We start from the raw sequence: 27,745 nt of genomic DNA, 5'->3' as shown, positions 1-27,745 counted from the left end.
ATGAAAATACTTGTAGGATGTATTGGATGGCTAGGTTGATAGGAGTTGGTGATGGAATGGGATTTTGGGATATGTTTTTGGATTTGGTAATGAGACAGTTAATTGTACATTAATTGCTTGCTAGAGGAGAGGCAAGTTTGGGTATTTTTTTAACATTAATTTTGCAGTATCTTTGAGATAATTTAAATAGAATGTCAACGATACAGTTGATCATCAGGATTTGGGGATCTTTGGAAGAGCCCTTTGGGCTAAAGGTGTGAATTTGGGAGTTAAGGGTGTGGATGATACCACTTAGAAGTACAATAAGAGAAAGGAGGGCCTAAGACTGGGCCATGAAGAACTAAATTTGGAGCTTCTGGGTTGTTGAACACTAGGAGGTTGGGGAGAGTGGTATGCCTGGAGAGGGCATGGAAGCTCCACATACTTTCCCTGTGTGTCTCTTCATCTGGCTATTGCTTCATATCCTTTAACAAACTGGTAAATGTCTATTAGTCCATCAAGATGACCTGGTGGAAGCGCCTCAGACAGGGGTTATTAAAGCAGCAACTTTGGACGTGACACACCCAGGGCCCTTTCCCACAGATAATCCATTGTTGAAGTTGAAGAACATCACTCTTAACACCTCACATTGGAAGTGTTCCTCATCAAGCCGGACGACAGATGATGGAATATTTGGTTGAACAGATGATGGAATATTTGGCTTCTCTCAGTGGTCTTCTCATTTCTTTTTTTTTTTTTTTTTTAAGATTTTATTTATTTATTTGACAGAGAGAGAGAGATAGCGAGAGCAGGAACACAAGCAGGGGGAATGGGAGAGGGTGAAGCAGGCTTCCCGCCGAGCAGGGAGCCCGATGCGGGACTCGATCCCAGGACCCTGGGATCATGACCTGAGCCGAAGGCAGACGCCTAACAACCAAGCCACCCAGGCGCCTTGGTCTTCCCATTTCTAATGAAGTGGTACTTAAATGATCTTACGTGGGCTGAGAATTCAGTGGGATGAAACATGGCAGTTTAAATAGGGAAAAAAATTCTTAAAAAACATAATTTAGAGAGATGAGAATAAGTCAGTAAAGGAGATATAAGTTGGTTGAATTGGAGAGGAAGGAGGAAAAACCAGAATAGTGTGATGGTATAGAAATCCATGGAAAGGGATTTTCAAGGAGGGAATGGTCAACAGCATCAGATACTGTAGAGAGGTAAGGAATGAAGACTAAAAATGTCTCTTGGATTTAGTGACTTGAAATAAAGGTAGTTTTAGCAAACTTTAGGTGGAATGATGGGAACAGAGATTAGATTACCTTGGGTTAAGCAGTGGAAGAGAAGGAATTAGAGATGCTGATAGATCCTAAAGTTTGACAGTTGAAGTGAAAGAACAAGAAAGGTGTGCTTTTGGGAGTGCTTGAGTGGCTCAGTCGGTTAAGGGTCCGACTCTTGGTTTTGGCTCAGGTCATGGTCTCAGGGTTGTGAGATTGAGCCCTGCATGGGCTCCGTGCTCAGCGGGGAGTCTACTTTAGGTTCCCTCTCTCTGCCCCTCACCCTGCTCATGCTCTCTCAAAAATAAATAAAATCTTAAAAAAAAAAAAAAGTGTGTTTTTGTTTTTTTAAAGGTGAGACTTGGACGTATGTTTCAAACTTTTTGTTCTCATGACAGTGTCTTTGCAGAGCAGAAATTTTTAATTAAAATAAAGTCTTTTTTACGGGTTGTGTTTTTGGTATCATATTTAGCAATTCATTGCCAAACCTAAGTTCACCTGAATTTTCTCCTGGTTCCCCACTAGAAGTTTTATAGTTTTGCATTTTACATTTATGTCTCATCCATCTTGAGTTAATTTTTGCGAAAGGTGTAAGGTCTGTGTCTAGACGATTTTTTTTTTCATGTGACTGTCCAATTGTTCCAGTACCATTTGTTTAATAGACTTTATCCACTGAATTGCTTTTCTTGTTCTTTTGTCAATGGTCAGTTAAACGTGTTTGCATGGATCTATTTCTGGGCTCACTCTATTCTGTTCCATTGATCTGTGTTATCTGTTCTTTGGCTAATACTACACTGTCTTGATTACTGTAGCTTTTATAGTTAAGTCTTGAAGTTGGGTAATGTCAGTCCTTCAGTCTTCGGTATTGTGTTGACTATTCTGAATCTTTTGTCTTTCCATATAAACTTTAGGATTTGTATGTCAATATCTGAAAGATAGCTTGGGGATTTGATTGGGAATACACTGAATCATTAGATCAGGTTGGGAAAAATTGATGTCACAACAATAATGAGTCTTCCAATACATGAATACAGACTATTCCCCCATTTGTTTGTAATATCTTGAAGGTTAAGAATAGACAACGTTGATCTATGGTGATAAAGTCTGAAAAATGGTTACCTTTGGGAGAGGGCAGGTAATGATTAGAGATGGCATGGGGGAGGCTTCTGGGATTTGGGGAATGCTCTGTATCTGTGTGGTCATTACATGGGTATGTTCATTTTGTAAAAATTATCAAATTGTATACTTAACGATGTGTGTACTTCTCTTTGGTAATATTTTCAATATTTCTTAAAAAAAACCCAAAACTTTAGAGTCTGACTATTTTGATTAAAGAGCAGAAAACTTGTATCCAAATTTGTATTTTAGTGGTCCAACACCTACTTAGTAGCTTTGAAATTTTGTGGGTATAGTTTTGGAGGGAAGGGAAGTAGGTAAGGAATTTAAATATTGAGGCTAAGAGCAGACTCACATTAAAGGTTTTGGTGTTCCTTGTAGTTTTTATGTTAGGTAGTTTTTGGTCACAAGTATAGACAGAATTTTTTTTTTAGTATCAATTTTAGACAAAATGAAAAACCAAGGTAGTCTAAATCTTGAGAAAAAACTATGTTATAAATTCTATTTGAAACAGTGTTCTCCCAGGGGTGGTTGGTGTAAGCCCTATCACTTGGTATTTGACACTAGATTAGATAAAACAGTAGAAGGTTTCCTGTTTGGAAAAATCCCACTTTATTGCAAGGAAATAGGATCACTTGTAAGGATTTTTTTTAACTCAAATTTTTGTGACAGAGGAAGTATTATCTCTTCTACTCTAATGGTCAGAAGCATTGTTATTTTGTCATTAAAACATTGACCCTCTTTAAAGTTGCTTTTTTGGGGTGCCTGGGTGGCTCAGTCGTTAAGCGTCTGCCTTTGGCTCAGGTCATGATCCCAGGGTACTGGGATCAAGCCCTGCATTGGGCTCCCTGCTCAGCGGGGAGTCTGCTTCTCCCTCTCCCACTCCCCCGCTTGTGTTCCCTCTCTCACTGTGTCTCTCTCTGTCAAATAAATAAAATCTTAAAAAAAAAGTTGCTTTTTTGTCTAAATAGAAAGCCGTATTTAATGCATTGTTTTGTATAAGAGCAATGTTGGGGGCGCCTGGGTGGCTCAGTTGGTTAAGTGACTGCCTTCGGCTCAGGTCATGATCCAGGAGTCCTGGGATCGAGTCCCACATCGGGCTCCCGGCTCAGCGGGGAGCCTGCTTCTCCCTCTGACCCTATCCCCTCTCATGCTGTTTCTCTCTCTCTCTCTCTCAAATAAATAAATAAATAAAATCTAAAAAAAAAAAAAAGCAATGTTGGAATTCATGAATTATCTAATGCTGTGGCTTGTACACGTGGAGAAGCAGTGTAAGTTAATGGGTTCATATAGATTGTTTGAAGCATTACCTGCTTATATTTCTTACAAGTCTAGGGTGGTGATATGAAATAAACAGATATAGGAGTGCTTACAATTAAAATGCCCCATTTTACATGACTGTAGAGCAAAATCGCACCTAGAAGCAGTTTCACTTAATGGGCTGTGCTTGTGTCAACTTGTGGTTTCAACGGAAAAGTGCCTGTAGCAACAGTAAACTTCTAACAGCAAATGACTTGAGTTTGCATTTGTCACATTAGGAAGGACAATACAGTTTCAGTTTATTCATTCATTTTGCGTCATTATAATGGCGTAAAAGGATGGTTAGTTGCTCATTAGGAGTAAAATTGAACAGCATAAAAGGCAAGCCTTTCTTATGTTGAGTGCTTAATGATTTTATATATACTGCTGTGTCAAAACTCTCAGGAGGATTTCCTATAGTGGTTGGCCTTAGATAAGACCCCATCAGTCATGGTCCATTCTCACAATTCTAGTTCATAGGAAGTTGTTAAATATCTAAGACTATATTGTGAGAAGGAAGACTTTCTTCTGTATGTTTTATTGATACTTTCATATCTTTTTTTTTCCCCCAAGGGTAATTGTTTTACTATTAGTTTATACACTAAAGCAACAGATTGACATTTAAAAAAAAATCTGTTTAGAATTTCTCCTCTGTTAATTTTATGCTTTCTTCCTGGATTAGCTGATATATTCATCTAGCACTCTACTTACATTGATAATGTCCAAATCTGTATTTCTGTATTTTTTTCTTCAAGACCTATGTTCCTAAGCATTATGTAGTTCAAATTAAAGTTGTTTATTTCTCTTTTTACTTTTCCACTAGTTCGCATCCTTTTTTTGTTTTTGTTTTTGTTTTAAAGAGAGGGAGAGAGTAAAAAGGGGGGGGGGTAGGGGTAGAGGGAGAAAGAGAATCTTAAGCAGAACTCCATGTCCAGCACAGAGCCGGACGTGGGGCTCAATCTCACAACCCTGAGATCATGACCTGAGCCGAGTTGGACACATAACTGACTGAGCCACCCAGGCGCCCTCCAGTAGTCCACATCTTAATTTGGGGTTACCCTGTACCCAGTTGTAAATGCCAGCAACCACCCAGGAGTGGGGTGTTCCATATTGTCATATGGGTTGAATTGGTTGATAATGTTCAAGTCTTCTAAATTCTTCTTGACTTTCTGTCTTGTTTTATCTATTTACAATGAGGGCTAGAAATCTGCAACTATTGGTGTTGAATTCTCTCCTTTTCATTTTGTTAGCTTTTGTTTCATATATTTTGATTTTTATATTTTCTTGATATATTAACCTTTGTATCATTACGAAATGTCCTTTTTTGTCTCTAGTAATATTTCTTGTCTTAAAGTCTATTTTACCTGATGTTGATAGAAACATTTTAGCTCTCCTATGATTGCTCTTTGCATAATATATCTTTTTCCATTTTCTGTCAGCCTGTTGTATCTTTGAACCTAAGGTGTGTTTTTTAGACTGCATACATTTGGATCTTTTGTTATTGTTGTTTCGTGTTTTTACAATTGGATTTTTTTTTTTTTTTTTTTTTGGACAGAGAGTTAGCGAGAGCGGGAACACAAGCAGGGGGAGTAGGAGAGGGAGAGGGAGCAGCAGGCTCCCTACTGAGCAGGGAGCCCGATGCGGGGCTCGATCCCAGGACCCCGAGATCATGACGTGAGCTGAAGGCAGACGCTTAATGACTGAGCCACCCAGGCGCCCCTACAATTGGATCTTTTTTATCCATTCTGACAATATTTTGCTACTTGGTTAGAGTATTTAGGCCATTTATACTTAATACAAATATTAATATGGTTGGATTTACATTTGCCATTTTATTTTTTAATGTCTCATTTGTTGTTGTTCCTCAGTACCTTCTTTACTGTCTTTTTTTTGGGGGGGTTAGTTTTTTAACTGTATTTTTTGAGGATTTTCTTTTTTTTAATGGTTGCTCTAGGGATTGATTATATCTGTATCATCATTTATCACAGTCCTCTTCAAATTAATATTTAATTTCAGTAAAATATAGAAACATTGTACCAATGGGGAAGAGCTCCATCTCCTCTCTCCTTTTTATAGTATTACTTTTATATATGTGACATCTGTGTGTATTATAAATCTCACAGTGTTATAATTATTGCTTTTTGCAACCATTTATTTTTTAAAAGAAGGTAAGAGAAGAAGTAATCATTTATAGGGTCTTTTATGTTAACATACATATTTACGACTTTTTGTTGTCTGCATTTCATTTTGTGGATTTGAGTCACAAATTCTTTCCTTTTAGCCTAAAGAATTTCCTTTATCATTTCTGGTCAAGCAGGTCTGCTACCAGTGAAATTTCTTAGTCTGCTTATCTAGGAATTTTTTTTTTTTTTACATTTTATTTTACATTTATTTATTTTATTTTTTGCAATCCCTCCACCCAATGTTGGTCTCGGACCCATCACCCTGAGATCAAGAGGGACATGCTCTTCCCACTGAGCCAGCCAGGCACCCCCATTAACAAAATTTAAAAAAAATTTTTTTAAAAGATTTTATTTTTTTGACAGAGACAGTGAGAGAGGGAACACAAGTAGGGGGAGTGGGAGAGGGAGAAGACTTCCCACAGAGCAGGGAGCCCGATGCGGGGCTTGATCCCAGTATCCTGGGATCATGACTGGAGTTGGAGGCAGATGCTTAATGACTGAGCCACCCAGGTGCCCCCCCCCCCAATTTTTTTTAAAGTAATCTTTATGCCCAGCATGGGGCTTAAACTCACCACCTCAGGGTCAAGAGTCACATGCTCTACTGACTAAGCCAGCCAGGTGTCCCTTTTGTCTTTGTTTTGAAAGAATATTTTTGTTGGATATAGAATTCTTATTTTTTCCCCTTAGCACTTTGAATGTCATTCTACCTTCTGGCCTCTAGTGTTTCAAAATGACAAATCAGCTGTTGATCTAATATGGTTTCCTTGTATATGATGAATTTTCTTTTATTGCTTTCAAGATTTTTCTCAGTTGTCTTTCACTTGTTTGATTATGATGTATCTATGTGGATCTTTATTGAGGTCTACTTTGAGATTTGTTGAGCTTCTTGGATATGTGTGGATTGATGTTTTTCATCAGTTTAGAGGATGTTTGGGGCCATTATTTTTTCAGGTATTTTTTCTACCTCTTTCTCTCTTTCTAGGATTCCTGTACACATGTTGACATTCTTGACATTGTCCCTTATGTTTCAGAGGCCCTATTCATTTTAATCTTTTTCTCTCTATTCTTCAGATTGCACAGTTTTTATTGACTTATTTTGTTCACTGATTTCTTTATTCTGCCATCTTGAACCTGTTGTTGAGCCGTTTTCATGAAATTTCAGTTTTACGCTTTCTGACTGCAGAATGTCCGTCCATTTGTTCCTCTGCAAATAATTTGTTCCCTTATTGAGATTCTCTGCTTGTTGACTCATTGTTCTACTTTTCTTTAATTTTTAAAAGTTATTTCCCTTTAATACTTTGAACATATTTAAAATAGCTCTTTTGGGACGCCTGGGTGGCTCAGTGGGTTAAATGTCTGCTTTCATCTCAGGTCATGATCCCAGGGTTCTGGGATCGAGTTCTGCATCGGGCTCCTTGCTCAGCAGGGAGCCTGCTTCTCCCTCTGCCCCTCCCCCTGCTTGTGCTCTCTCTTCTCTGACAAATAAATATTTAAAAAAGTAAAATAGGTCTTTTGATGTCTTTGTGAAGTTCATCATCTGAGGACATTGTTTTTCTAGTGACTGCTTTTTATCTCCTGTGTATGAGTCACATTTCCTATTTTTTCAAAGGTCTCTTAATTTTTTATTGGAAACTGGACACTTTAGATAATATTTTGCAGCAGCTTTGGATTCTTACTATTTTTCCCTTTGAAAGGGTTGCTGTGTTTTTGTTTAGGTAACTGGGATAAATCTGAAATCTGTCTCCCCTGCAGTGTGTTGTTTATGTCTCTGCTCAGTTTTTAAAATTTTTTCTATTTTAACTTTTCAACCTGGCTTTCTGTTCTTTGCTCTTATCCTTTCCAGCATAGTTTACTGGTCAGCCAGTACTTGGACAGAAATTGTGCTCAAATACCTCCCACCAGTAAAGATTTTTGGCATCTCCTCTGCATAATCCTGTAGCCTTAGCCAAGAATATGCTTGACCCATTCATGATCACATCCTCAGGCTAGTGGAACCCTTGATTGCCCTGTCCGCCTGCTGCTTAGATTGTCACTTGCACCTATAATGCCCCTGGGTGTAGGTGTGGCCCACCATTCCAGATTGAGTGAGGCGCCTTTGTAAATGCAAACACAGATCCTCTAGGCCTGTGCCACCTAATTAGGCAGAACCTATTGAGCTGGGAGGTGGGGGGAAATGGGAGTGGCCCCAAGTAGGTCCCCTACTGTTCTTAATAAAAATCTTGCAGGTTTTTACATTTTAAGATTTAATTATTCATTTGAGAGAGAGCGAGCTCGCAGGCAGGGGGAGGGGTAGAGGGAGAGAGAGTCCTGAAGCAGGCTCCCCGCTGAATTGGGAGCCCAACATGGCTCCATCCCAGGACCCTGAGATCATGACCTGAGCCAAAACCAAGAGTCTGCTGCTTAACTGACTGTGCCACCCAAGCGCCCCAAACCTGCAGTGTTTTTTGTTTTTTTTTTAAGATTTTATTTATTTATTTGAGAGAGTGCTTGCGAGCGAGTACGTACAAGCAGGGGGAGGGGCAGAGAGTGAGGGAGAAGCGGACTCCCCACTGAGCAGGGAGCCTGACAAGGGGGTGGGGGGGCTCCATCCCAGGACCCTGAGATCATGACCTGAGATGAAGGCAGACACTTAACTGACCAGGTTCCCCAGTCCTGCAGGTCTTTAAGCATCAGTACTTCTCTTTGGTGCAGGCATTTGATAGATTTCCAGAGCTCTGAAGTGTTTTTTTTTTTTTTTTAAGATTTACTGATTTATTTGAAAGAGAGCGAGCATCCACACACAAGTGGGAGGGAGGAGAGAGAATCTCAAGCAGACTGCGCCCGCTGGGGAGCCCGACTGGGGGAGGGGCGTGTGTGTGTGGGGGGTCCCCGATGCAGGGCTGATCTCATGACCCTGAGATCACTACCTGAGCTGAAAGCAAGAATCAGGTGCCCAACCAGCTGGCACCCCTGAAGTGGTTGTTTTGATTAATTTTGTCTTGCTTTGTAATTACATTTTGGGGGTATTTGCTGACCTTTTCCCATGCTCACAGCCAGGTGTCCTGCCTTACCAATACTTATGAAACCCTGCATACTCATCATCTATCACCGCTTCTTCACACTGAGGTAACCACTATCCTGACATTTTGGTAATCATTCCTGAGCTTTTTTTAAAGTAGTTTTACAGCACAACTAAGTATCCATATATATTATGTCATTTCGTATCGTCTTGTTTTGAACTTTATATACATTGACTGATAGGGGTTTTTTTTTTTTGCAATTTCCTTTTTTTTGTTTGTTTTGTTTTTGCTTATCATTGTTTTTATTGTTTTATCCATGTTGATGTAGTTGTCTTTTGTTTCTACTGCTATATGCTCCTTTACTGTAGGAATGTACCACAGCTTATTTTTCCATTCCGCTGTTTGTCAGTAGATGTTTTGTTTTTGTTTTGTCTATCACAGAGACAGTGCTGCTACGACACATGTGTTTCTCTAGACAGTGTTTTTCAAGCTTTTAGGTCACCACCTATTGGGTTGTGAAATCAATTGACTGAGTCATGAACAACACTACATTTTTTAAATATATAGAATGAAAAAATATCTTGAGTGCTTTACATAAGTTTCTGTCTCATGAATGTAACCACAGGAAGCTCCAAACTCCTACGTCACCCCTTATTTCCTACACTCTAATCTTCAGAAAGCACTGCACATTCCCTGTTCTTTCCCTTCCCTCCTTCTCCACCTCATTTCTACTTCAGTTCATCATCAGCGAAATCACCAATATTCTTAACTTCCTCTCTGAACTTCCCCTTCACCTTCCTACACTAGTAACACTGTGGTTTCCACTGAGGGCACAGCTTCACCTTGCAAGGGATGCCTGTGCTTTTTTTTCTCCTGCAGTCCTTCTCCTCTGGCCTGGATTTCCTTGTTCCTCATTGCCACTTTTCAGATAATTTTCCTCTTCCATTAATCCCCATATTGCTGTCCTCTTTTGACCACTGACTCTGGTGATTTTTGTTCCTTGCTTAGTGTCATTTTGTCCATTATTACTCTTGTCTTAATTCTTCATGATTACAGTATACACAGATGATCCTTCTGACACTGCCCACTCAGTTCTGTGAACTCTCTCATAATGATTTTGTTCTCTACCTCAGCCAGTTATTTTCACAGTCATACTCTAACCAGTGCTTCTCGAACTATCTGTTGTGAAGGACTAGTATATATATATTTTAAAGATTTTATTTATTTATTAGAGAGAGAGGGGGAGAGAACTTGTGTGGGCGCATGAGCGGGGGGAGGGGGCAGGAGAAGGAGAAGCAGACTTCCTCCGCCCCCTCCCCCCCAGCAGGGAACCCGGCATGGGGCTCGATCCCGGGACCCTAAGATCATGACCTGAGCCAAAGACAGACACTTAATCGACTGAGCCACCCAGGTGCTCCAGGACCAGTGTATTTTTATTTCCAGTCCATCATTGGTCAATGTTTTTGGTAAAATACAATTAATTAGGGTGCATGGGAGCAGGGAGCCGCCTCCTCCCTCTGCCTCTCTCTCCCTCTGTCTCTCTCTCCCTCTGTCTCTCATGAATAAATAAAATCTTTTAAAAAATACAATTATTTACTAGGAAATTGAAATGCTGTTTGTCATGACATGTCATGACAATACCAAATTGCCGTATAAGTCTCTTAATCAATTTTCTTAATTTCTGTACTTCTCTCATTGCAGACAGTCCTTTAAGAACACCACTTTGAGGGGCACCTGGGTGGCTCAGTTGTTAAGCATCTGCCTTCGGCTCAGGTCATGATCCCAGGGTCCTGGGATCGAGCCCTGCATCGGGCTCCCTGCTTGGCGGGAAGCCTGCTTCTCCCTCTCCCACTCCCCCTGCTTGTGTTCCCTCTCTCACTCTGTCAAATAAATAAAATCTTTAAAAAAAAAAGAAAAAAAAGAACACCACTTTAAGTGGCACTATTTTAGATCTCATCAGTTACCAGTAAATGCAACCCTTCCGTAATCCATTTCATTCACAGCGCTCTCGGACTGCCACCTTCTCTTTGCAGTTCACTATAGTACCTTGACTCCACTGGGATGTCCATTTCATTGGGCATTTTCACTGCCCTGTACCTTCTGGATGTGATCATTAGAATCATTTCCTTGTATACACTCTTGTTTCTTGCACCGATCTACTTGCTTAGTAAAACTAGAATTCTGGTTAAACCCAGCTTCTTTCTCCTCTGTGCTTAGACTTACACAGCTGAATTTCAGAGGAGAAAAACATACCTGTGTGTCCCAGTCTCACTTGAAGTTCATGCTATAGCCTTAAAGTGGGCCTTTATTATGGTCTGAAAATCATAGACTGTAACTGCTCTAGTGTCTTCATTTTCACCATACTTTTTCACACCTGGTCTTCTGATCAGCCTCAACACCACCTCATTCATCTTCACTCTTAATGATGACCTTGCTTTCTACTTCCTTGAAAAATTTGTAGTCAGAGGGAACTTCCATAGATTCCCATTGTGTTTATCATTGGGCCATGAAAATTAGAATGACACCTTTAGTCTTGACAATTTCTGTCTTAAGGTCTGTTTTGCCTAATAATCATGGAGATAAATAAGCTGGGGGATTATGTGATTTCTTTTCATTTATATATTTTTTTATTTCGTTAAACCTTTATAAGTCCCTGTGTATGGAATATGGACATTAAACAGTAACAGTTATGCAAAGTGCTGTGAAAGAAAACAGGTGTGTAATCTTTTTTTCCCCCCCTAAAGATTTTATTTATTTATTTGACAGAGAGAGAGACAATGAGAGAGGGAACACAAGCAGGGGGAGTGGGAGAGGGAGAAGCAGGCTTCCTGCTGAGCAGGGAGCCCAATATGGGGCTGGATCCCAGGACCTGGGATCATGACCTGAGCCGAAGGCAGATACCTAGCAACTGAGCCACCCAGGTGTCCCAAAATAGGTGTGTAATCAGTATATAACAGGGATCCTATTAGTAAGGTACCAAAGGCTACCCCAAGGAAATGATACTTACTCTGATATCTGTGAAGAGTAGCCAGCAAGGGGGCAGGCACAAAATGAGTGTGAAAGGCCAGAGATCTGAAAAAGCCATTCATGACACATTCTTTGTATCTGGAAGGAGTTAGGGTGTGAGTGGCCCAAGATGAAGCTGGAGATGTGGGCAGAGGTTTTGAGCAGGTAAGAGCAATCACACACTACCTTCTCCTCTTAAGTTTGTGTTAATAGTCCCTACCTAGCGTGGAAATTGAGTAGTATTGCAAATTATTCTTTTTGACACTATGTAAATTACTGTGCTTAGCAGTTTTATTCTCCTCACATTTTCTGTAGCAAGTGTTATAATCCTTTTCCATTTTCACAAACCTCCAGATGTGCTCTTTTCACCTTGTATTAAGTTTTGCCGACCAAGAATAAGGTCTGATATGAGAGAAACTCCCTCCAGATTTTCGCAGTAGCCTCATTTAGCCTTATACTTTGTACTTTCCACTCCTTTTCACTTAATACTTTCCACTTCCCTGTCTCAGAGGGGCAGTGTATTGCTTCCTTTCCATGGTTTAGCTCTCCTACCTGTCCTCATCTTTTGTCATCTTAGTTTCTTAGTGAACACAGGACTAATAAAACAAATGCTGCATTTTGATTGTCCAGAACTGAAGGCCTGTTTTTAATTAATTTATTTTTTTTAAAGACTTTATTTGAGAGAGAGAGAGTGAGCGCATGCGCGCACCCAAGTGGCGGGGTGGGAGGGGGGAGAGGAATAGGGTGAAGTAGACTCCCTGCTGAGCAGGGAGCCTGATGTGGGTCTCAATCCCAGGACCCTGGGATCATGACCTGAGCTGAAGGCAGGTGCTTAAGTGATTGAGCCACCCAGGCACCCCTTTATTTTTGTTTTTTTTTAAAGATTTATTTATTTATTTTAGTGCGAAAGAGCACAAGCGCTCAGAAGAGTGAGTTGGGGGGAAGGGCAGAGGGAGAGACCCTTCAAGCGGACTCCTACTTGAGCGCAGGGCTCGATCTTACAACCTGAGATCATGACCTGAGCCAAACCAAGATGACGATGCTTAGACGACGATGCTTAACCGGCTGAGCCACCCAGGCATCCCTGACAGCCTGATTTTGAAAATTATTGCATATAATCCTTTTTAAAGGGGAGAGAGAGAAACTCAGATAAAACTCAAGTTGCCTTGAACTACTCTCCTCTTGGTCATCCCCCTACTCTTGTAAGACATTTATAAAATACTTTCTGTTTATGTGGAATCTAAAAAAACCCTTTCTATAAACATGTTATATTTGCCTTGTAAAAATATTGTTCTGTCTGCTGTATAGAGCACAGGTTTGTGGGTAGGAGCAACACTGAATATATATAGAGAGGAGATGATGATTTTTGGTCGTTCTATTGAAAAATAAATTATGGAGGTTGTGTTTAGAGTGGTTGACAGTGGAGATGGAGAATACTAGGCTAGAAATATGAGGTAGGACTGATAGGAATTAGTGAATGATGGGATGCAATGAGTAAAGGAGAAGGCATTGTCAAGGATAATCCTCAGGTTTCTGACATGAGCAACTGAAGTATTAGTGGTGTTATTTTTTTTTTAATTATTTATTTATTTATTTAAAAAATAGAGGGAGTGAGAAAGCATGCGGGCAAGCACGCATGCAGGGATGAGGAGCAGAGGGAGAGGGCAAGAGACTGTTAAGCAGATTCTGTGCTCAGCACGGAGCCCAGCGTGGGGCTCAATCTCACAACCCTGAGATCAGGACCTGAGGTGAAACCAAGAGTCAGATGCTCAACCAGCTGTGCCACCCAGGTGACCCATAGTGGTGCTGTTTTTACTGAGCTAGGGAAAGTTAGAGAAGGAGCAGAGTGGGGTAATTCAGAGATGACTAATTTGGTTTTGGACATGAAGAGATTATGGTGCCTTTGTGAAATCTAAATGCAGATGTCAAATGGCTGTTTGGGTAGACTAGTATAGAGCTTGGAGAAGAGCTGAGATGGAGAGACAGAATTACTAGTATAGGGATGGTATTGGAAACTGGTGTAGGGCGCCTGGGTGGCTCAGTCGTTAAGTGTCTGCCTTCGGCTCAGGTCATGATCCCAGGGTGCTGGGATCCAGCCCCGCATGGGGCTCCCTGCTCCGCGGGAAGCCTGCTTCTCCCTCTCCCACTCCCCCCTGCTTGTGTTCCCTCTCTTGCTGTGTCTCTCTCTGTCAAATAAATAAAATCTTTTTTTAAAAAAAGAAACTGGATGTAGAAGAGGGTTACTTTGAGGGGTGTGAGAAGGACCTAGTCCTAGGACTAACACCCGAGGTTTGGTAGAGGAAGTTAAGTCTATAAAGTAGGCTGAGAAGGAGCAACCAGAAGAAGGGAAGCCTGGGAAACCAAAGAAAAACATTAGCTTAAGGAGGAGAGGGGAGTGGTTAAGCATAGAATGCTGCTTAGACATTAAGATGAGGGCCAAACTGTTTGTTTGCTTTAAATATACGGGGGTCATTAATGACCCTGATAAGCACTGTTCTACAGGTTTAATAAAAGCAGATGTCAGATGGGATTGGGTTGGAGGAGTACGAGAGGTAAGGAAATAGAGGCAGGGAATTTAGACAGCTCTCTCTCTTTTTTTTTTAAATTTTTATTTATTTATTTGACAGAGAGAGACACAGCGAAAGAGGGAACACAAGCAGGGGGAGAGGGAGAGGGAGAAGCAGACTCCCCGCTGAGCAGGGAGCCCGATGCGGGGCTCAATCCCAGGACCCTGGGATCATGACCTGAGCCGAAGGCAGACGCTTAACGACTGAGCCACCCAGGCGCCCCTAGACATCTCTCTTAATGACGTTGTGAGAAGAGAATGGTTTCTGGAGGAGATGAGAGGTTGAGGCGGTAAGTAGGAGAATTTTTTTCAAATGAATGAGTAAATGGATGGATGGACGATCCATTTGAGTGTGAGAAGTTGATGAATGCCGAAGAATAATCACTAAGGCTCTAGGGAGATGAGGGGGGATTAACTGTAATATCCATGTAGAAGGGGACCGCCTTTAGAGTGGAGGGAAGAACAGCATAGTGGAAAATGCTCTTCTAAGGAAAGAAATGCTGTATGTTACATAATTATTACTTCATTGTGAATTTACTATTAAACTGGGTGGTTGAGAGCCTTTTATCCCATTTGTAAGATGCCACTATCATTCAGTAGTTTTATCTTTTTCTCCTGCCAGCTACTTTTGATTACCTCTACCAAGAAAATCCACATTTTTTCCCGGACCAAAAACAATATATGCAGTAGGGGCACATGGGTGGCTCAGTCATTAATCGTCTGCCTTCGGCTCAGGTCATGATCCCAGGGTCCTGGGATCGAGCCCCGCATCAGGCTCCCTGCTCGGCGGGAAGCCTGCTTCTCCCTCTCCCACTCCCCCTCCTTGTGTTCCCTCTCTCGCTGTGTCTCTCTCTGTCAAATAAATAAAATCTTTAAAAAAAAAAAAAACAACAATATATACAGTAAATACTCTGGTTGTTGGAGAGGATTACTCTGTACACATGACATCTTTCCCCCGTGTTTAGAGTACTTTATTTTTATTCCACTGCAGGGAGTTTTGTCAGAGCTTGTATTTTCACTTCCTGTGACTTTTTTTTCTTGTGTTTTATGAATTATGACAAAATTCCACTACAGTGGGGAGACTCTAATAGCCTTCACTGACTAAATGTGACCTGAGCAGTAGTTGGTGTCAGGAGCAGAAAGGTACCAACTCCCCTCTTCTTCAGAAGACTTTAAAGTAGACTTTTATGGGGCGCCTGAGTGGCTCAGTCGTTAAGCGTCTGCCTTCGGCTCAGGTCATGATCCCAGGGTCCTGGGATCGAGCCCCGCATCGGGCTCCCTGCTCAGTGGGAAGCCTGCTTCTCCCTCTCCCACTCCCCCTGCTTGTGTTCCTGCTCTCTCTCTCTCTCTCTCTGTCAAATAAATAAATAAAATCTTAAAAAAAAAATAAAGTAGACTTTTATGTTTGAGTGGGGTTTTGGATAGGCAATACTTGTACATGATAGTAGAATCAAGAGGTAAAAACTACGTACAGTAAAAAGGTTTTTTGACTCCTGTTCTCTCATTCGCTTTCTTTCCTTGCCAAAGTAGCTGGTGTTAACTATATTCTTAAGTATCCTCGCAGAGATTCTGTACATCTACAGACGAACTCACATATAAGTATAAAACAAAATTATACTACTTTATTTACACTAATGGTATAATGTACCTTTTTTATTCATTTAACATTATACATTGAAAATTGCTCCATATTAGTGTATTAAAGAACTTTTTCATCCTTTATGGGCACATTGTATGGGCATATCACTATTAGCTAACTGGTGTCCTATTTATGGTTGATGCTAGTGTTTGTGATTAAAATTGTTTTTTTAGGCAGTAGAAGTCATTGTAGATCTCAATAAACTGTTAAGTATAAGGATCTTGAAATGAAAGATAATTGAGTTGTCATATTGAAAGACAATGATAATGTCATGTTTTCTTACAAAGAAAAACAGTTTAGATTTATTTGTCCTACCCACACAATTTATTTACTGAACGAACAAGAGTTTTATGGTCATATTAACATATTTACCTTTCCACCTGATGTTATATTATGTACTTCAAAAAGGTCCAGTGCCTCCTTTCAAAAATTAATTTGAGACTTTTGATTCTTGTGCTTTATGACTGACATTAATTTCATTTGAGTGTAATTTCTCAAATATTTCAGCTGTAAGAAAAATTTTTATTCTGGAATATATAACATCATTCTCTACAGAAGAATCAACTCTTGTTTCTATTTAGTTACAAAATCTTGGTTTATTCCTTATATTTGGGGTATTTCATATCTCAATATTTTATTTCCTGTTTGTATTGCCAACATGCTTCAGTTATGACACTGGCAGTTTGCCGGTTTAACTTTTACTCCCTCTGTTGGCTTTCAGAGGTGTTACATTCCTTTTGGAATGGTGTTAGGAATAACATTTATGCTTTTTTTCATTTAAGTAAAAAATTAGTAATGATGCAAATATGAAATAGGCTACATATGGGATTGTTTTACATTAATGAATGTTTCCAGTGGCCGTGAATGTTCTGGTTTTCATGAATATGTTGTGAGGAACCTTCATCAGAATGTCTGTTTCATCAGCCGCTGAGAACAAGGCCATGAAAAACAAAAAATAGGAATATAGAATATTCATGTTCATAGTAAGCAAAAAGTAGGCTTGGCATGTTAGAGCAATAAAAGGATTTTCTGAATATCTTCTAGTTGCCATCTACCATATATTAAACTGTCAAGTAATAGAGTTGATAGAGTGAAGTGATGAAGATGTCTTATGGCACCTGATTAGCACACCATCTAGCTCAGTGTTTGTGTCTGTTACCAGTGGGAAATCATGATAATTGTCTTCTATAACATTATATGTACAGAATGAGGTATTTACTGGCTTTGCACATTCTTAGCACCATCCTTTTAAAACCAAACCATCAGTTAATGGAGTTTGCTCTGTACAGGTCACAGCTCTTGTAGTTAAAGGTTATTTCCTGTTTCTCCATGATTAAGTAGAGTTGTAGCACACTCAGTAGGGGAAGGATGTTAGGTTCTAAAGTTAGCACATAGGTGCGCCTGGGTAGCTCAGTCATTTGAACATCCAACTCTTGGTTTCCGCTCAGGTTATGATCTCAGGGTCTTGGGATCCAGCCCTGAGCTCAGCGAGGAGTCTGCTTGAGATTCTCTCCCTTTCCCTCTCCCTCCTCTTCTGCCCCTCTTCCACTCATGGTCTCTCTCTCTCAAATAAATAAAATCTTAAAAAAAATAAATAAATAAAGTCAAGGGCGCCTGGATGGCTCAGTCGGTTAAGCGGCTGCCTTCGGCTCAGGTCATGATCCCAGAGTCCTGGGATCGAGCCCCACGTCAGGCTCCCTGCTCTTTGGAGAGCCTGCTTCTCCCTCTCCCTCTGCCTGCCTCTCTGCCTACTTGCTCTCTCTCTCTCTCTCTCTCTCTGTCAAATAAATAAAATCTTTAAAAAAAAAAAAGCATAAAAGGTAGAAAATTTGTGTAGGGTGTTTTCTCTTAAACTCCTTAAGTCATTCATAGACTAGAATGTACTAGGTTTTCTGGGTTCACAAAGTAGTTGATCTGTATTTAGTGGCTCTGTTTATGAAACAAAACATGTTGAAACACTAGACTCACATTCAGCCTGATGAGAGGTATGTGGGAACTAGGAAGGACTGTGAGGAAACAGCATAGTCAGGTCTGGCCTCCTAATACGCCTGTAGAGCAACTCCTCCTGAGGGGAATAGCAGATAGGTTTGATGCATACAATTACTTTGGGTGCTCATTTGCCAAATGCATATAATTGAAAGGTTTTTTTTTTAATGTGTGTACATTTGATGTTACTCCACTATAATGTCCTCTCTTTGAGGATTTGAGTGTAAAAGTAATCATTCTAGCTAACTTGTTTTTGAGACTAGTTTTTTTGAAGCATTCTTTTTCATATATGTTAAAGTCAGAACATACACATTTAACTGTATCAGAGTTTTGAGGACCCCTTTCTTGAGCATTTTAAGTAACGTTTTTAAAATTGAAAATCCTTGTTTGGTTCCTTGCTGGGCTTGCAAGTTCAGTAATTGAGGATTAATATTATGCCATTTTTAGTAGTTGTGTATGCTAGTATTTTGATAGTACTGAGTCCTTTGAATTTGACTATTAAGCAGATGACAGGTACATTTTAAAGGCCTGTGTGATGGTAACTTTTGCTACTAATTTAGAAAGGTAGGCATGTTGTGTTGATTACATAATCTTCCATTTCTGTTTATTGATTTTGTGTGTTTTTGTACAGGTTGCTTTCCTGTTGCATCTTTGACCTAGTTTCCTAAACTCTGCTCCATGATTTAACTTGAAAGTCTGAAATGAAGATGGAGGAGGCAGTGGGAAAAGTCGAAGAACTCATTGAGTCTGAAGTCCCACCAAAAACATCTGAACAAGAGACAGCTAAGGAGGAAGATGGATCTGTAGAACTGGAATCTCAAGTTCAGAAAGATGGGGTAGTGGATTCTACAGTTCTTTCTTCAATGCCCTGCTTATTGATGGAACTGAGAAGGGACTCTTCTGAGTCTCAGTTAGCATCCACAGAAAGTGACAAGCCGACCACTGGCCGAGTTTATGAGAGTGACTCCTCTAATCACTGCATGCTTTCCCCTTCCTCTAGTGGTCACCTGGCTGATTCAGACACGTTGTCTTCTGCAGAAGAGAATGAACCCTCCCAGGCAGAAACAGCAGTGGAAGGAGACCCTTCTGGAGTGCCTGGTGCCACCGTCGGGCGCAAGTCTCGGCGTTCCCGATCTGAAAGTGAAACATCTACTATGGCTGCCAAGAAAAACCGGCAATCCAGTGATAAACAGAATGGCCGAGTCGCCAAGGTTAAAGGTCATCGGAGCCAAAAGCACAAGGAGAGAATCAGGCTACTGAGACAGAAAAGGGAGGCTGCTGCACGGAAGAAGTATAACCTATTGCAGGACAGTAGTACCAGTGATAGTGACCTGACTTGTGACTCAAGCACGAGCTCATCAGATGATGATGAAGAGGTTTCAGGGAGCAGCAAGACAATCACTGCAGAGATACCAGGTAGAGGATGTTTTTTAAACTGACTGTAGAGCGACCGATGGCATTTCTAAGCTGTCAGGCTCAGTTAGATGAGTGACACTTGAAAAAATCCAGGAGACCTGCAGCTCTGTGTAAATTTGAAGACTGCAGTGTATTAACAAGACATGGCCAATTTTAAAAACCTGTTCTGAGGTTTCCAGTGCACTTTAGCACGTCAGCAAAAAAATATTTAAATGGTTAATGATAGGGGCAAGATTATTTTTAAGTAATGGAATTTCTCACACGTCTCTTTCTCTGTAACACATTATCTGAACTCCCATCATTGCCTTTTTAGCACTGCTTAGGTTTAGTACTCACTGTTCAGCATTATTACTAAGTAAATTCTCCTCAGGAATAGGCACTTTGCTTTATTATATAGCCACTGTACTCGAGCTTATGGTGTCTGAAATGACATGTTCTATCTTCCGTTTAAGTTTTCTAGTAACTGTTCCTCCTAAAACAGTAGTTTTATGAGTTTTTCCCCAGTTCACTGCATGATGAGATAGTTACCTTGTACATTTTTCTATTCTAAGTTGTCCCTTGCATTGGAAAGAATGCTTTTTTGCAGTATTTTCCCTTTACTCTCCCAAGCTTTAAGAAGTTTGATAGAAATCTGCTTATTCTAGCTCTCACTGGTGTAAGAGTGTGTAATTTATTACATGTTAGACATATCTGCTTTTTCCTTACTATCATGACTGGTAGTGTGTACTACAAAGGCAGTCTTGAGATTTCAAGGTGGAAGAAGGAGGAGATCTGAATGGTTCTTAATTGGTGAATTCTCGTTATTGAAGAGACTCTTACGATTAGGAACATTTTATAAAGTACCTGGCACTTAATAGATGATGACAGCGTTGTTTATTGCTACATTAAAGAAGGGGAGGTTTTGGTTTTTAAAATTTTATGGGTGACTGTTCTTTTCTCTTAGTTTTCTGAAAAGTTTGTTTCTATACATGAAGACAGCATATTGCTGATCTACAAAGAATATTTCAAGAAAAATCATATTGGTTCATTAAGCCTGTAGCCAACCAAACTTACATAAACTCAGTAACAAGAATGATCCTATAGGTGTTCATCTTATTATAATAAAAGTCTCATCCATATAGTATATTAAATATGAGTTTTTAACAATTAGAAATGCTTACTGTTTTAATATCTGTTGAATTCCTTTGGTAGTTCCTTGTGTTAAAATTGCTGGGGAGGGGGTTTATTTGAAGTTCATCAGTTGAATGCATGAGAGAAGCAGACTTTGGGGTTGTTCTCAGGCAGATTCTAGGTATATTTCAGTTTTGCATTTAATATTTTTTAGAACGGTTGATTAACACCTGTAAAATTGTTTGTTCATGCATTCTTATGTCCTGTGTTCTGATCTGTTAATCAAGATCATAATGATACAGTGCTTAATTTCACTCACTAAACAGCTTTTGATGTAACCGCCCCAGTATTTTGCCTTCTTATGGAAAGGGAGAAGAAGGTGGGTAAACAACAAAATAGACCCAGTTATAGAGGTGGCATGAGAAATGTGTTCATGGGCACTCTCCTGTTTGGCTTACATAGATTAGGTGTGCTTTGTTTATATTATCTAAACCTCCTTGCTAATTGACTACTTTCACCAGTGTTTAAAACTTCTAAAACACTGGTGGTCTGTTTCTCGTCTATTCTGAATTTTATACAAACCAAAACACCAAAGTAAGTTATCTGAATCTATGACTTAATTTCTCTCGTTCACACCATTTATTAAGTTTGTGGCTTTTGAAAGTTTGTACAGTTTTCTAAGGTAATCCCTGGAAAATCAAATGGTAGGTAAGGTGCCGGGCCGCTGTATATGACTGCCTACACTGTGTGTACTGCACAGTTTCAGGAGGTGCTGTTCATATAAGTGGGCATGCAGAGCAGCAAGGATGGAACAGCCCAAGTTTAAATATTAGGAAGTTCCTTTCAGCTGTCTGTATTGCTACCCCTAAAAAATTGTTACATCGTGCATTTTTAATGTAATAATTATGTATATGTCAGTTTCCTGAGTCACATTATGACTTCAGGGAAGGGGATACACTCAACCTAATAGCAAGGGCAATTGTTGAAAAGTTGTATAAATTGTAAAGATTGGATAAATTATGAACTGACTTGAGTGCAGCAACATAGACATTCAGGTGAACTTAAACTGGATGTGCCTGACAGAATCTCTTGGATGTTGACATTTGAATCAAGCTGTTTACACAGAATGGAAATCAAGAGGAAAAGTGAAAACAGATTCTTGCTATCCTTTTTCATCAAGGTACAACTAATTTAGTAATTCAGAAAATGCTTCATTTATAAGCTTTGTCAGCAGCATAAACGTTGAAGGAATTAGGCTAAATGTTCTCTTATGCCAAATTTACAATTAATGCTTTTTCTTTTTTCATTTTTATTTTTTTAATGCATTTTCTTTTAAAGAATGAAAATGATGGAGACTTCTGTATTCTATAGTGCATGATCATGCTTAATTGAGTTCGATATCTGGAAACAGATGTTTATGAAGATTGTTTTTTAGTTAACAGTTAACTGACAGGCAACTTATTATCCACACTGAAACATTCTCTACGTGAGGTTTTTGAGACTAAATTGCTGTTTTAAGAATCTGTTTGGAGATATCATATCAAGATAATTCTGGCAGTTCTTGCATTTGGGGGACTTAGAGATGAGCAAAAATATAGAGTATTTGGAAGTGAATATTAATGTGAAAATACTTTGTAGTGGTCTTGTGTATTCAAGGCTTTTAATCAAATATCTCATTTATCTTTATAGATGACCTTTTTGTACTTTTAATCACTCCTTGCAGTTTTATGGTGGGACGTCACCTCTCTGTAAAATCACTTTAAGTTGAATCTAGTTCTGTAAAGTCCGCTCTTGCAGAGAATTTTGATTTTAGTGAATATGAATAATGGACATCGGACTCCATTCAGTTAAAGAAATCAGTTCTCTGAACAGACTTACTTACGTCCATCAGTGTACATGGGCAGCAGGGAAAAGTTTTTCCAATAACTTTTTTTTTTTTTTTTTTAAGATTTTATTTATTTGAGATAGCAAGCAAGAGAGCAGGAGTCGGGGAGCAGAGGGAAAGGGAGATGCAGACTCCCCACTGAGCAGGGAGCCTGACAGGGGCTCGATCCCAGGACCCCGGGATCATGACCTGAGCTGAAGGCAGAGGCTTAACCGACTTCACCCAGGGGCCCATACCTGTTGTTTTTAGCATAGAGTAAACCTCAGGGTGGCTTCATCTTGTCTTGGCTATAATGACCTGCTTTTGTGTGGTTTAATAGTCCACCATATAAATGCCTCTTCAGACTGAGGTTCCAAAAAGAGTATCCACCGTCATAGGTAAGGGTCAGTTTTCTTGGTGGGTTTGCATTCAGAAAATCTAATTTTGCATTTAGAAAATATCTGTTTCAGAGAATGTCAAGGAGGCTGTTGAGGACAGCTGTCTAAGATCACCTAATTCTCAGTCCATGTGGCCAGGTCCAGCCCCACTGAAGCCAGGATCTCAGTACCCCTTACTCACCATACACACTTACGCGCTGTAAGGCACCCTGATAAGCTATTATCTTACCTCACAGTGTTTCTGAGGCAGAGACTTACTATTCATCAATTAATTCTTGTTTAAAAATAAAAAAGAATTTTTTAAGTAGTAAATGCTTTGTAGAAAATTTTGAAAATAGAAAAATGAGAAGTAAAAGATTAAAATCATTTACAATCCTGCTTTTGTTAACATTTGAGTATGTTGCCTTTCATAATACGTAACAAAATTTATCACCCTATGTATACTTCTATCTTCGTTTCCCTCTTAACATTGCGTTTTGAACATTTTAATTAAACACAATATTCTCCCTAAAATGTATGGATTTTGAATTATTTAGCTAACTATAAGATAAATTCCCCAATGTTTGGCCTTTGGGCTGTTTTTGGTTTTTGCTAGTATGAGAAAAGGCTATGAATACTTTAAGACACTTGACACATACTGTCAAACTGTTTTTTAAAATATATTAAGTTTATTGCATCCAGGGGTTTGTGTATTCGTTGCATTATGTTCTTTCTATTGAATATTTATATTTTTAAAAACTCCTGCTGAGGGGCGCCTGGGTGGCTCAGTTGTTAAGCGTCTGCCTTCGGCTCAGGTCATAATCCCAGGGTCCTGGGATCGAGCCCCACATTGGGCTCAGTTGGGAGTCTGCTTCTCCCTCTCCCACTCCCCCTGCTTGTGTTCCCTCTCTAGCTTTGTCGCTTTCTGTCAAATAAATAAAATCTTTAAAAAAAAAAACTCTTGCTGATTTGATGGAAGAATTGTATCTTAGTGTTAATTTCCATTTCTTTGATCACTAGTGAAGCTGAAAGGTCATGTTTGGCCATTTGTTATTTTGGTAAACATTCTGTTCATATTCTTTGCACATTTTCCTCCTGCCACATTTGTTTTTCTTACTGATTTGTGAGGGTTCTTAGCCTGTTGAGGATTGAATTACTTGAAAAATTTTTATATTAAGCAGTGGGAACTCATGGGAGGAGACCCCAAACCCACATCAGCAGTCCTATAAATTTTTTCCTAGATTGAATATGAGTGGCTACAAGCTCCATCTTCCCATTTTAAACCTCTTATAATCTTACTGTATTTTGGTGGCTATTTAGGAGACTCATTAAATACATTGATAACAAATACACTGAGACATAGTAATCAGGTGAAAACTGCCTATTTTCAGCTTAGTAAAAGCAAACAAGGCAGGTAAAATCCGTGCAGTTTTCAGTCTCACTCTAGGTTAGAATCACTTGGGAGCATCTAAAACTAACGATGCCCAGGCCCCACGCCAGACCAGTTAAATCAGAATCTCTGGGTTTCACCCAAGGCATCAGCATTTTTTCCAAGCTTTTTTGAGATACAGTTGACATATAACATCATGTAAGTTGAAGGTGTACAATGTGATGATTTGATGTATGTATATACTGCAAAATGATTACTACAGTAGGTTTAGTTAACAAGTCTATCACTTCACATAGTTATAATATGTGTTGAGAACTTTTAAGATTTGCTCTCAGCGGGCGCCTGGGTGGCTCAGTCGTTGGGTGTCTGCCTTCGGCTCAGGTCATGATCTCAGGGTCCTGGGATCGAGTCCCGCATTGGGCTCCCTGCTCCTTGGGAGCCTGCTTCTCCCTCTGCCTCTCTCTCTCTCTCTGTCTCTAATGAAAAAATAAATAAAATCTTTAAAAAAAAAAAAAAAAGATTTGCTCTCAGCAACTTTCAAATATACAACACATTGTTAACTGTGTGTACATGTTGTGTGTACACAACATGTGTGTACAACCATGCTGTACATTACATCTGAGAACTTATTCATCTTATAACTGGAAGTTTATACCCTTTGATCACTTTCACCCATCTCCCCATTCAGCCACAATCTACTCTGTTTATGAGTTTGGTTATTTTAGATTTTACCTACACGTGAGATCATGCGTATTTTAAACCTCCTTAGGTGATTACAGTGAGCAGCCAGGGCTGAGAGCAACTATTCAGTTAAGTGGTGATGTTAAGTCTCCCATAGCTAAAAATCATTGTGAAACTGGTAGTCTGACTCAGTTTTGTTACTGCTAATGGGTATCAGGTTATGAACAATAGAGTCTAGTTTTTAAAAATCGTATTAGTTATAAAAACCACAGCACAGTTTTGTATTAATTAACAAGCATAAGCATTTTTTTTCTTTTTCTCCACTTAAGTGATTATTTTGAAAGCATGCATTGTTTAAATGTGGTTTTCTCTATGGTACAATGTCTGGATAATGTTACCTTAAATTTGGAAGCTTTGCAATCTTACTGGTGGGTATCTTTTGGCAATCTCTTATGTTAAAGCACTAAGGTATTACTTTTTTGGCCTGCTTTTCCTAACTTCCTAAAGTTGAGTGCCTATATTAACTTTGTGTATATGCAAAAGTGTAAGCTTTGCTTTCAATAAGTCTTTTTCTCAAAGTAGGATATATCTTAATATTAATAAAAGGACATATGTGTGTTTAAGGTGAGAATATGGTCCCTGTTTTTTGTTTTTTTTTCTGTATAAACTTTATTTTTTAGAGCAGTTTTAGGTTTATAGCAAAATTGAGCAGAAGACAGATACTTCCCATATATTCCCTGCTCCCACATACGTACAGACCCCCCCACTGTTAGCACCGCCCACCAGAGACAGTGATGAACCTACATTGACATTATCACTCAGAGTCCATAGTTACATTAGGGTTCATTCTTGGTGTTATACATTCTGTGGGTCTTGACAAATGTATAGTTAATTGATCTTGATTTTAATACTTTAAAATGTCTTGTTTATCAGTGTTTATTGCTGGTAGTCATTTCTATGAGGCTGCAACTTATCTCAGTATCCCTAACGTAAGTATTCTTATACCATTTTCTGAATTCAGCCATTTTTCAGTGTTTGCTGAAAAATAAACAGCACCAGAATCTGAAATAGATCAAAGTAGCCATCTTAATTTCCTGTCCTATACACTTAAGTTTATCCAGCACTTGTAATGGGGATAAACTGCTTAAAGAAAGTTTAATATTCTTTAAATTTCATTTACTGTTTCCATAAGCCAAACACAAATTTTGGGGAAAGGTTTGTTTTTCTTGAGAAAATTTTTGTATAAACAAGATTTTTTTTTAAACATGAGGACAAGGGATGGAGTAGTCAGGGGAAAAGGAAAAATATGAACTTAGAGAATAATAAACTCCATGAGGTTTTTATTTGCTAAGTAGAATTGGGCCAAAAATTTGTCCCATAGCCGTTTAGGCATTGAAAAGAGGTGGCGTGACTGATTAAACAATTCTCATTATCTAGGAGAAACATTGCTATTCTTAATACTGAGACCTGGGAAATTTTTCTTTTGCAGCTTCATATAAAGCCACTATGAGATAAAGTAAACCGTATTTTCAGAAATACCCTGGAATAAATACAATAGAGCATTTCATAGGGCTGTTCTTTATAAGACTTCTTGGGATAGGTAGAAGGGTTAAGGCCAAGATTGATTTCCATCATTCATTTATTCAGCAAATATATGCAGCATGTGAGTGCAGCAGTGAATGACATATTAAGTCATAGAAAATCTTTTTTTGGGGAGATGGATTATAAATGAATTCATTAAATATACACTATGGATAATAATAAAGCAGGATATAAGAGATAAAGATTGACAGGTAGGAAAGCTATTTTAGATAGTACTGTAGTCAAGAGTGGTCTGACGAGGTAACATTTTTTAATAGCTCCCTAAAGAAAAGAGGTCGGCATAATTAGTTTTTTTGGAGACCCAATCCAATCCAAACCAAAGATAATCTTACCTAATTCAAGGATAAAACAGTATATGTAGAGGAACATATCCTAAACTGGAATCCCATGAGGTGACTTCCTACTGGATATTAATAGCTGTACTTGTTCACACATTTGGAAAGTGCTGGACCATGTCGAAACAGGTTTCTTTACTGCAGGACAACTCAGAGCCGTTAATGTGCTCTGCAGAGGGGGAGGATATGATTTGTAGCATATCCTAAACTTAACCACGAAACCTTTTTTTTTTTAAAGCATACCTTTTAGCACTTGCATAGACCACGGTTTGTAAAAAGCTGACCCAGAGGCATATACGTGGATTGTATATATCTTTTATGAAGTTTCCCATAAGGAATATTTTTAAACTTAATTATAAGAGCATTTGATAAGAATCAGTAAGTTGAGAATTAATTGATTTATTATGGGTCAGCTGTGAAAACAGCTTTTAGAATTTCAAAGTCAAAACAGTGAAAATATTCAGGGATACAATGGTTCTCAACCAAGTAAATCACCTGGGGAGCTTAAAACAAAATAAAACAAACCTTCAGTGCCTAGGAGCCCTAGATTTTGATATTTGTTAAACCACTCCAAGTTTTTATGTTCAGCAAAGGTTAAAAACCACTCTTACAGATTCATAATTAGTAACAGAATACAAGTTGCCAGGCAAATAATATTGAAGCTGTGAAAAATGGTAGTGTGTTATTTAATTTTTCTTGGAATTACTTTTGTTAATTTAAGTGCTTGCTTATCAGTGCTTTATATGGCTCTTTTTAGTAATGCTTAAGCCATTTTCCTAATTAAGCATGTCATAATAAAAAATATTTTCTGAATTAATGATGTTTTATCAAATGGCCTCAATGTCTTTAAAGCTGACTTCAGTCGTGCTGGGGGATCTGAAGGAACGCCCAGGGAAATTCCAGGATTACTTGACAGGGGTGCT

General features: G+C 39.1%; 1 protein-coding gene across 5 annotated transcripts in view; it reads left to right on the top strand.

Annotated features, from left to right (window-relative positions):
• The window catches only part of ARK2N (arkadia (RNF111) N-terminal like PKA signaling regulator 2N), a 93,329-nt gene that overhangs the window by 19,616 nt on the left and 45,968 nt on the right, over nt 1-27,745 (top strand). For 4 of the 5 annotated variants that reach the window (XM_064577651.1, XM_064577652.1, XM_045886777.3 and 1 more), the window contains exon 2: nt 18,679-19,463. In XM_064577651.1, coding sequence (XP_064433721.1) covers nt 18,749-19,463 — 715 coding nt within the window. In that variant the 5' untranslated portion in view covers nt 18,679-18,748. Of the gene's footprint in view, nt 1-14,483; nt 14,713-18,678; nt 19,464-27,745 lie in introns of all 5 variants that reach the window. The other variant, XM_064577653.1, reaches the window with a different exon arrangement.

Source organism: Mirounga angustirostris, unplaced genomic scaffold (genome assembly GCF_029215605.1).
Source record: "Mirounga angustirostris isolate CCGP_5_RB_7025 unplaced genomic scaffold, mMirAng1.0.hap1 SCAF_14, whole genome shotgun sequence".
Taxonomy (NCBI): domain Eukaryota; kingdom Metazoa; phylum Chordata; class Mammalia; order Carnivora; family Phocidae; genus Mirounga; species Mirounga angustirostris.
The sequence above is the reverse complement of the archived record's forward strand: the minus strand, read 5'-3'. Positions and strand labels throughout refer to the sequence as shown.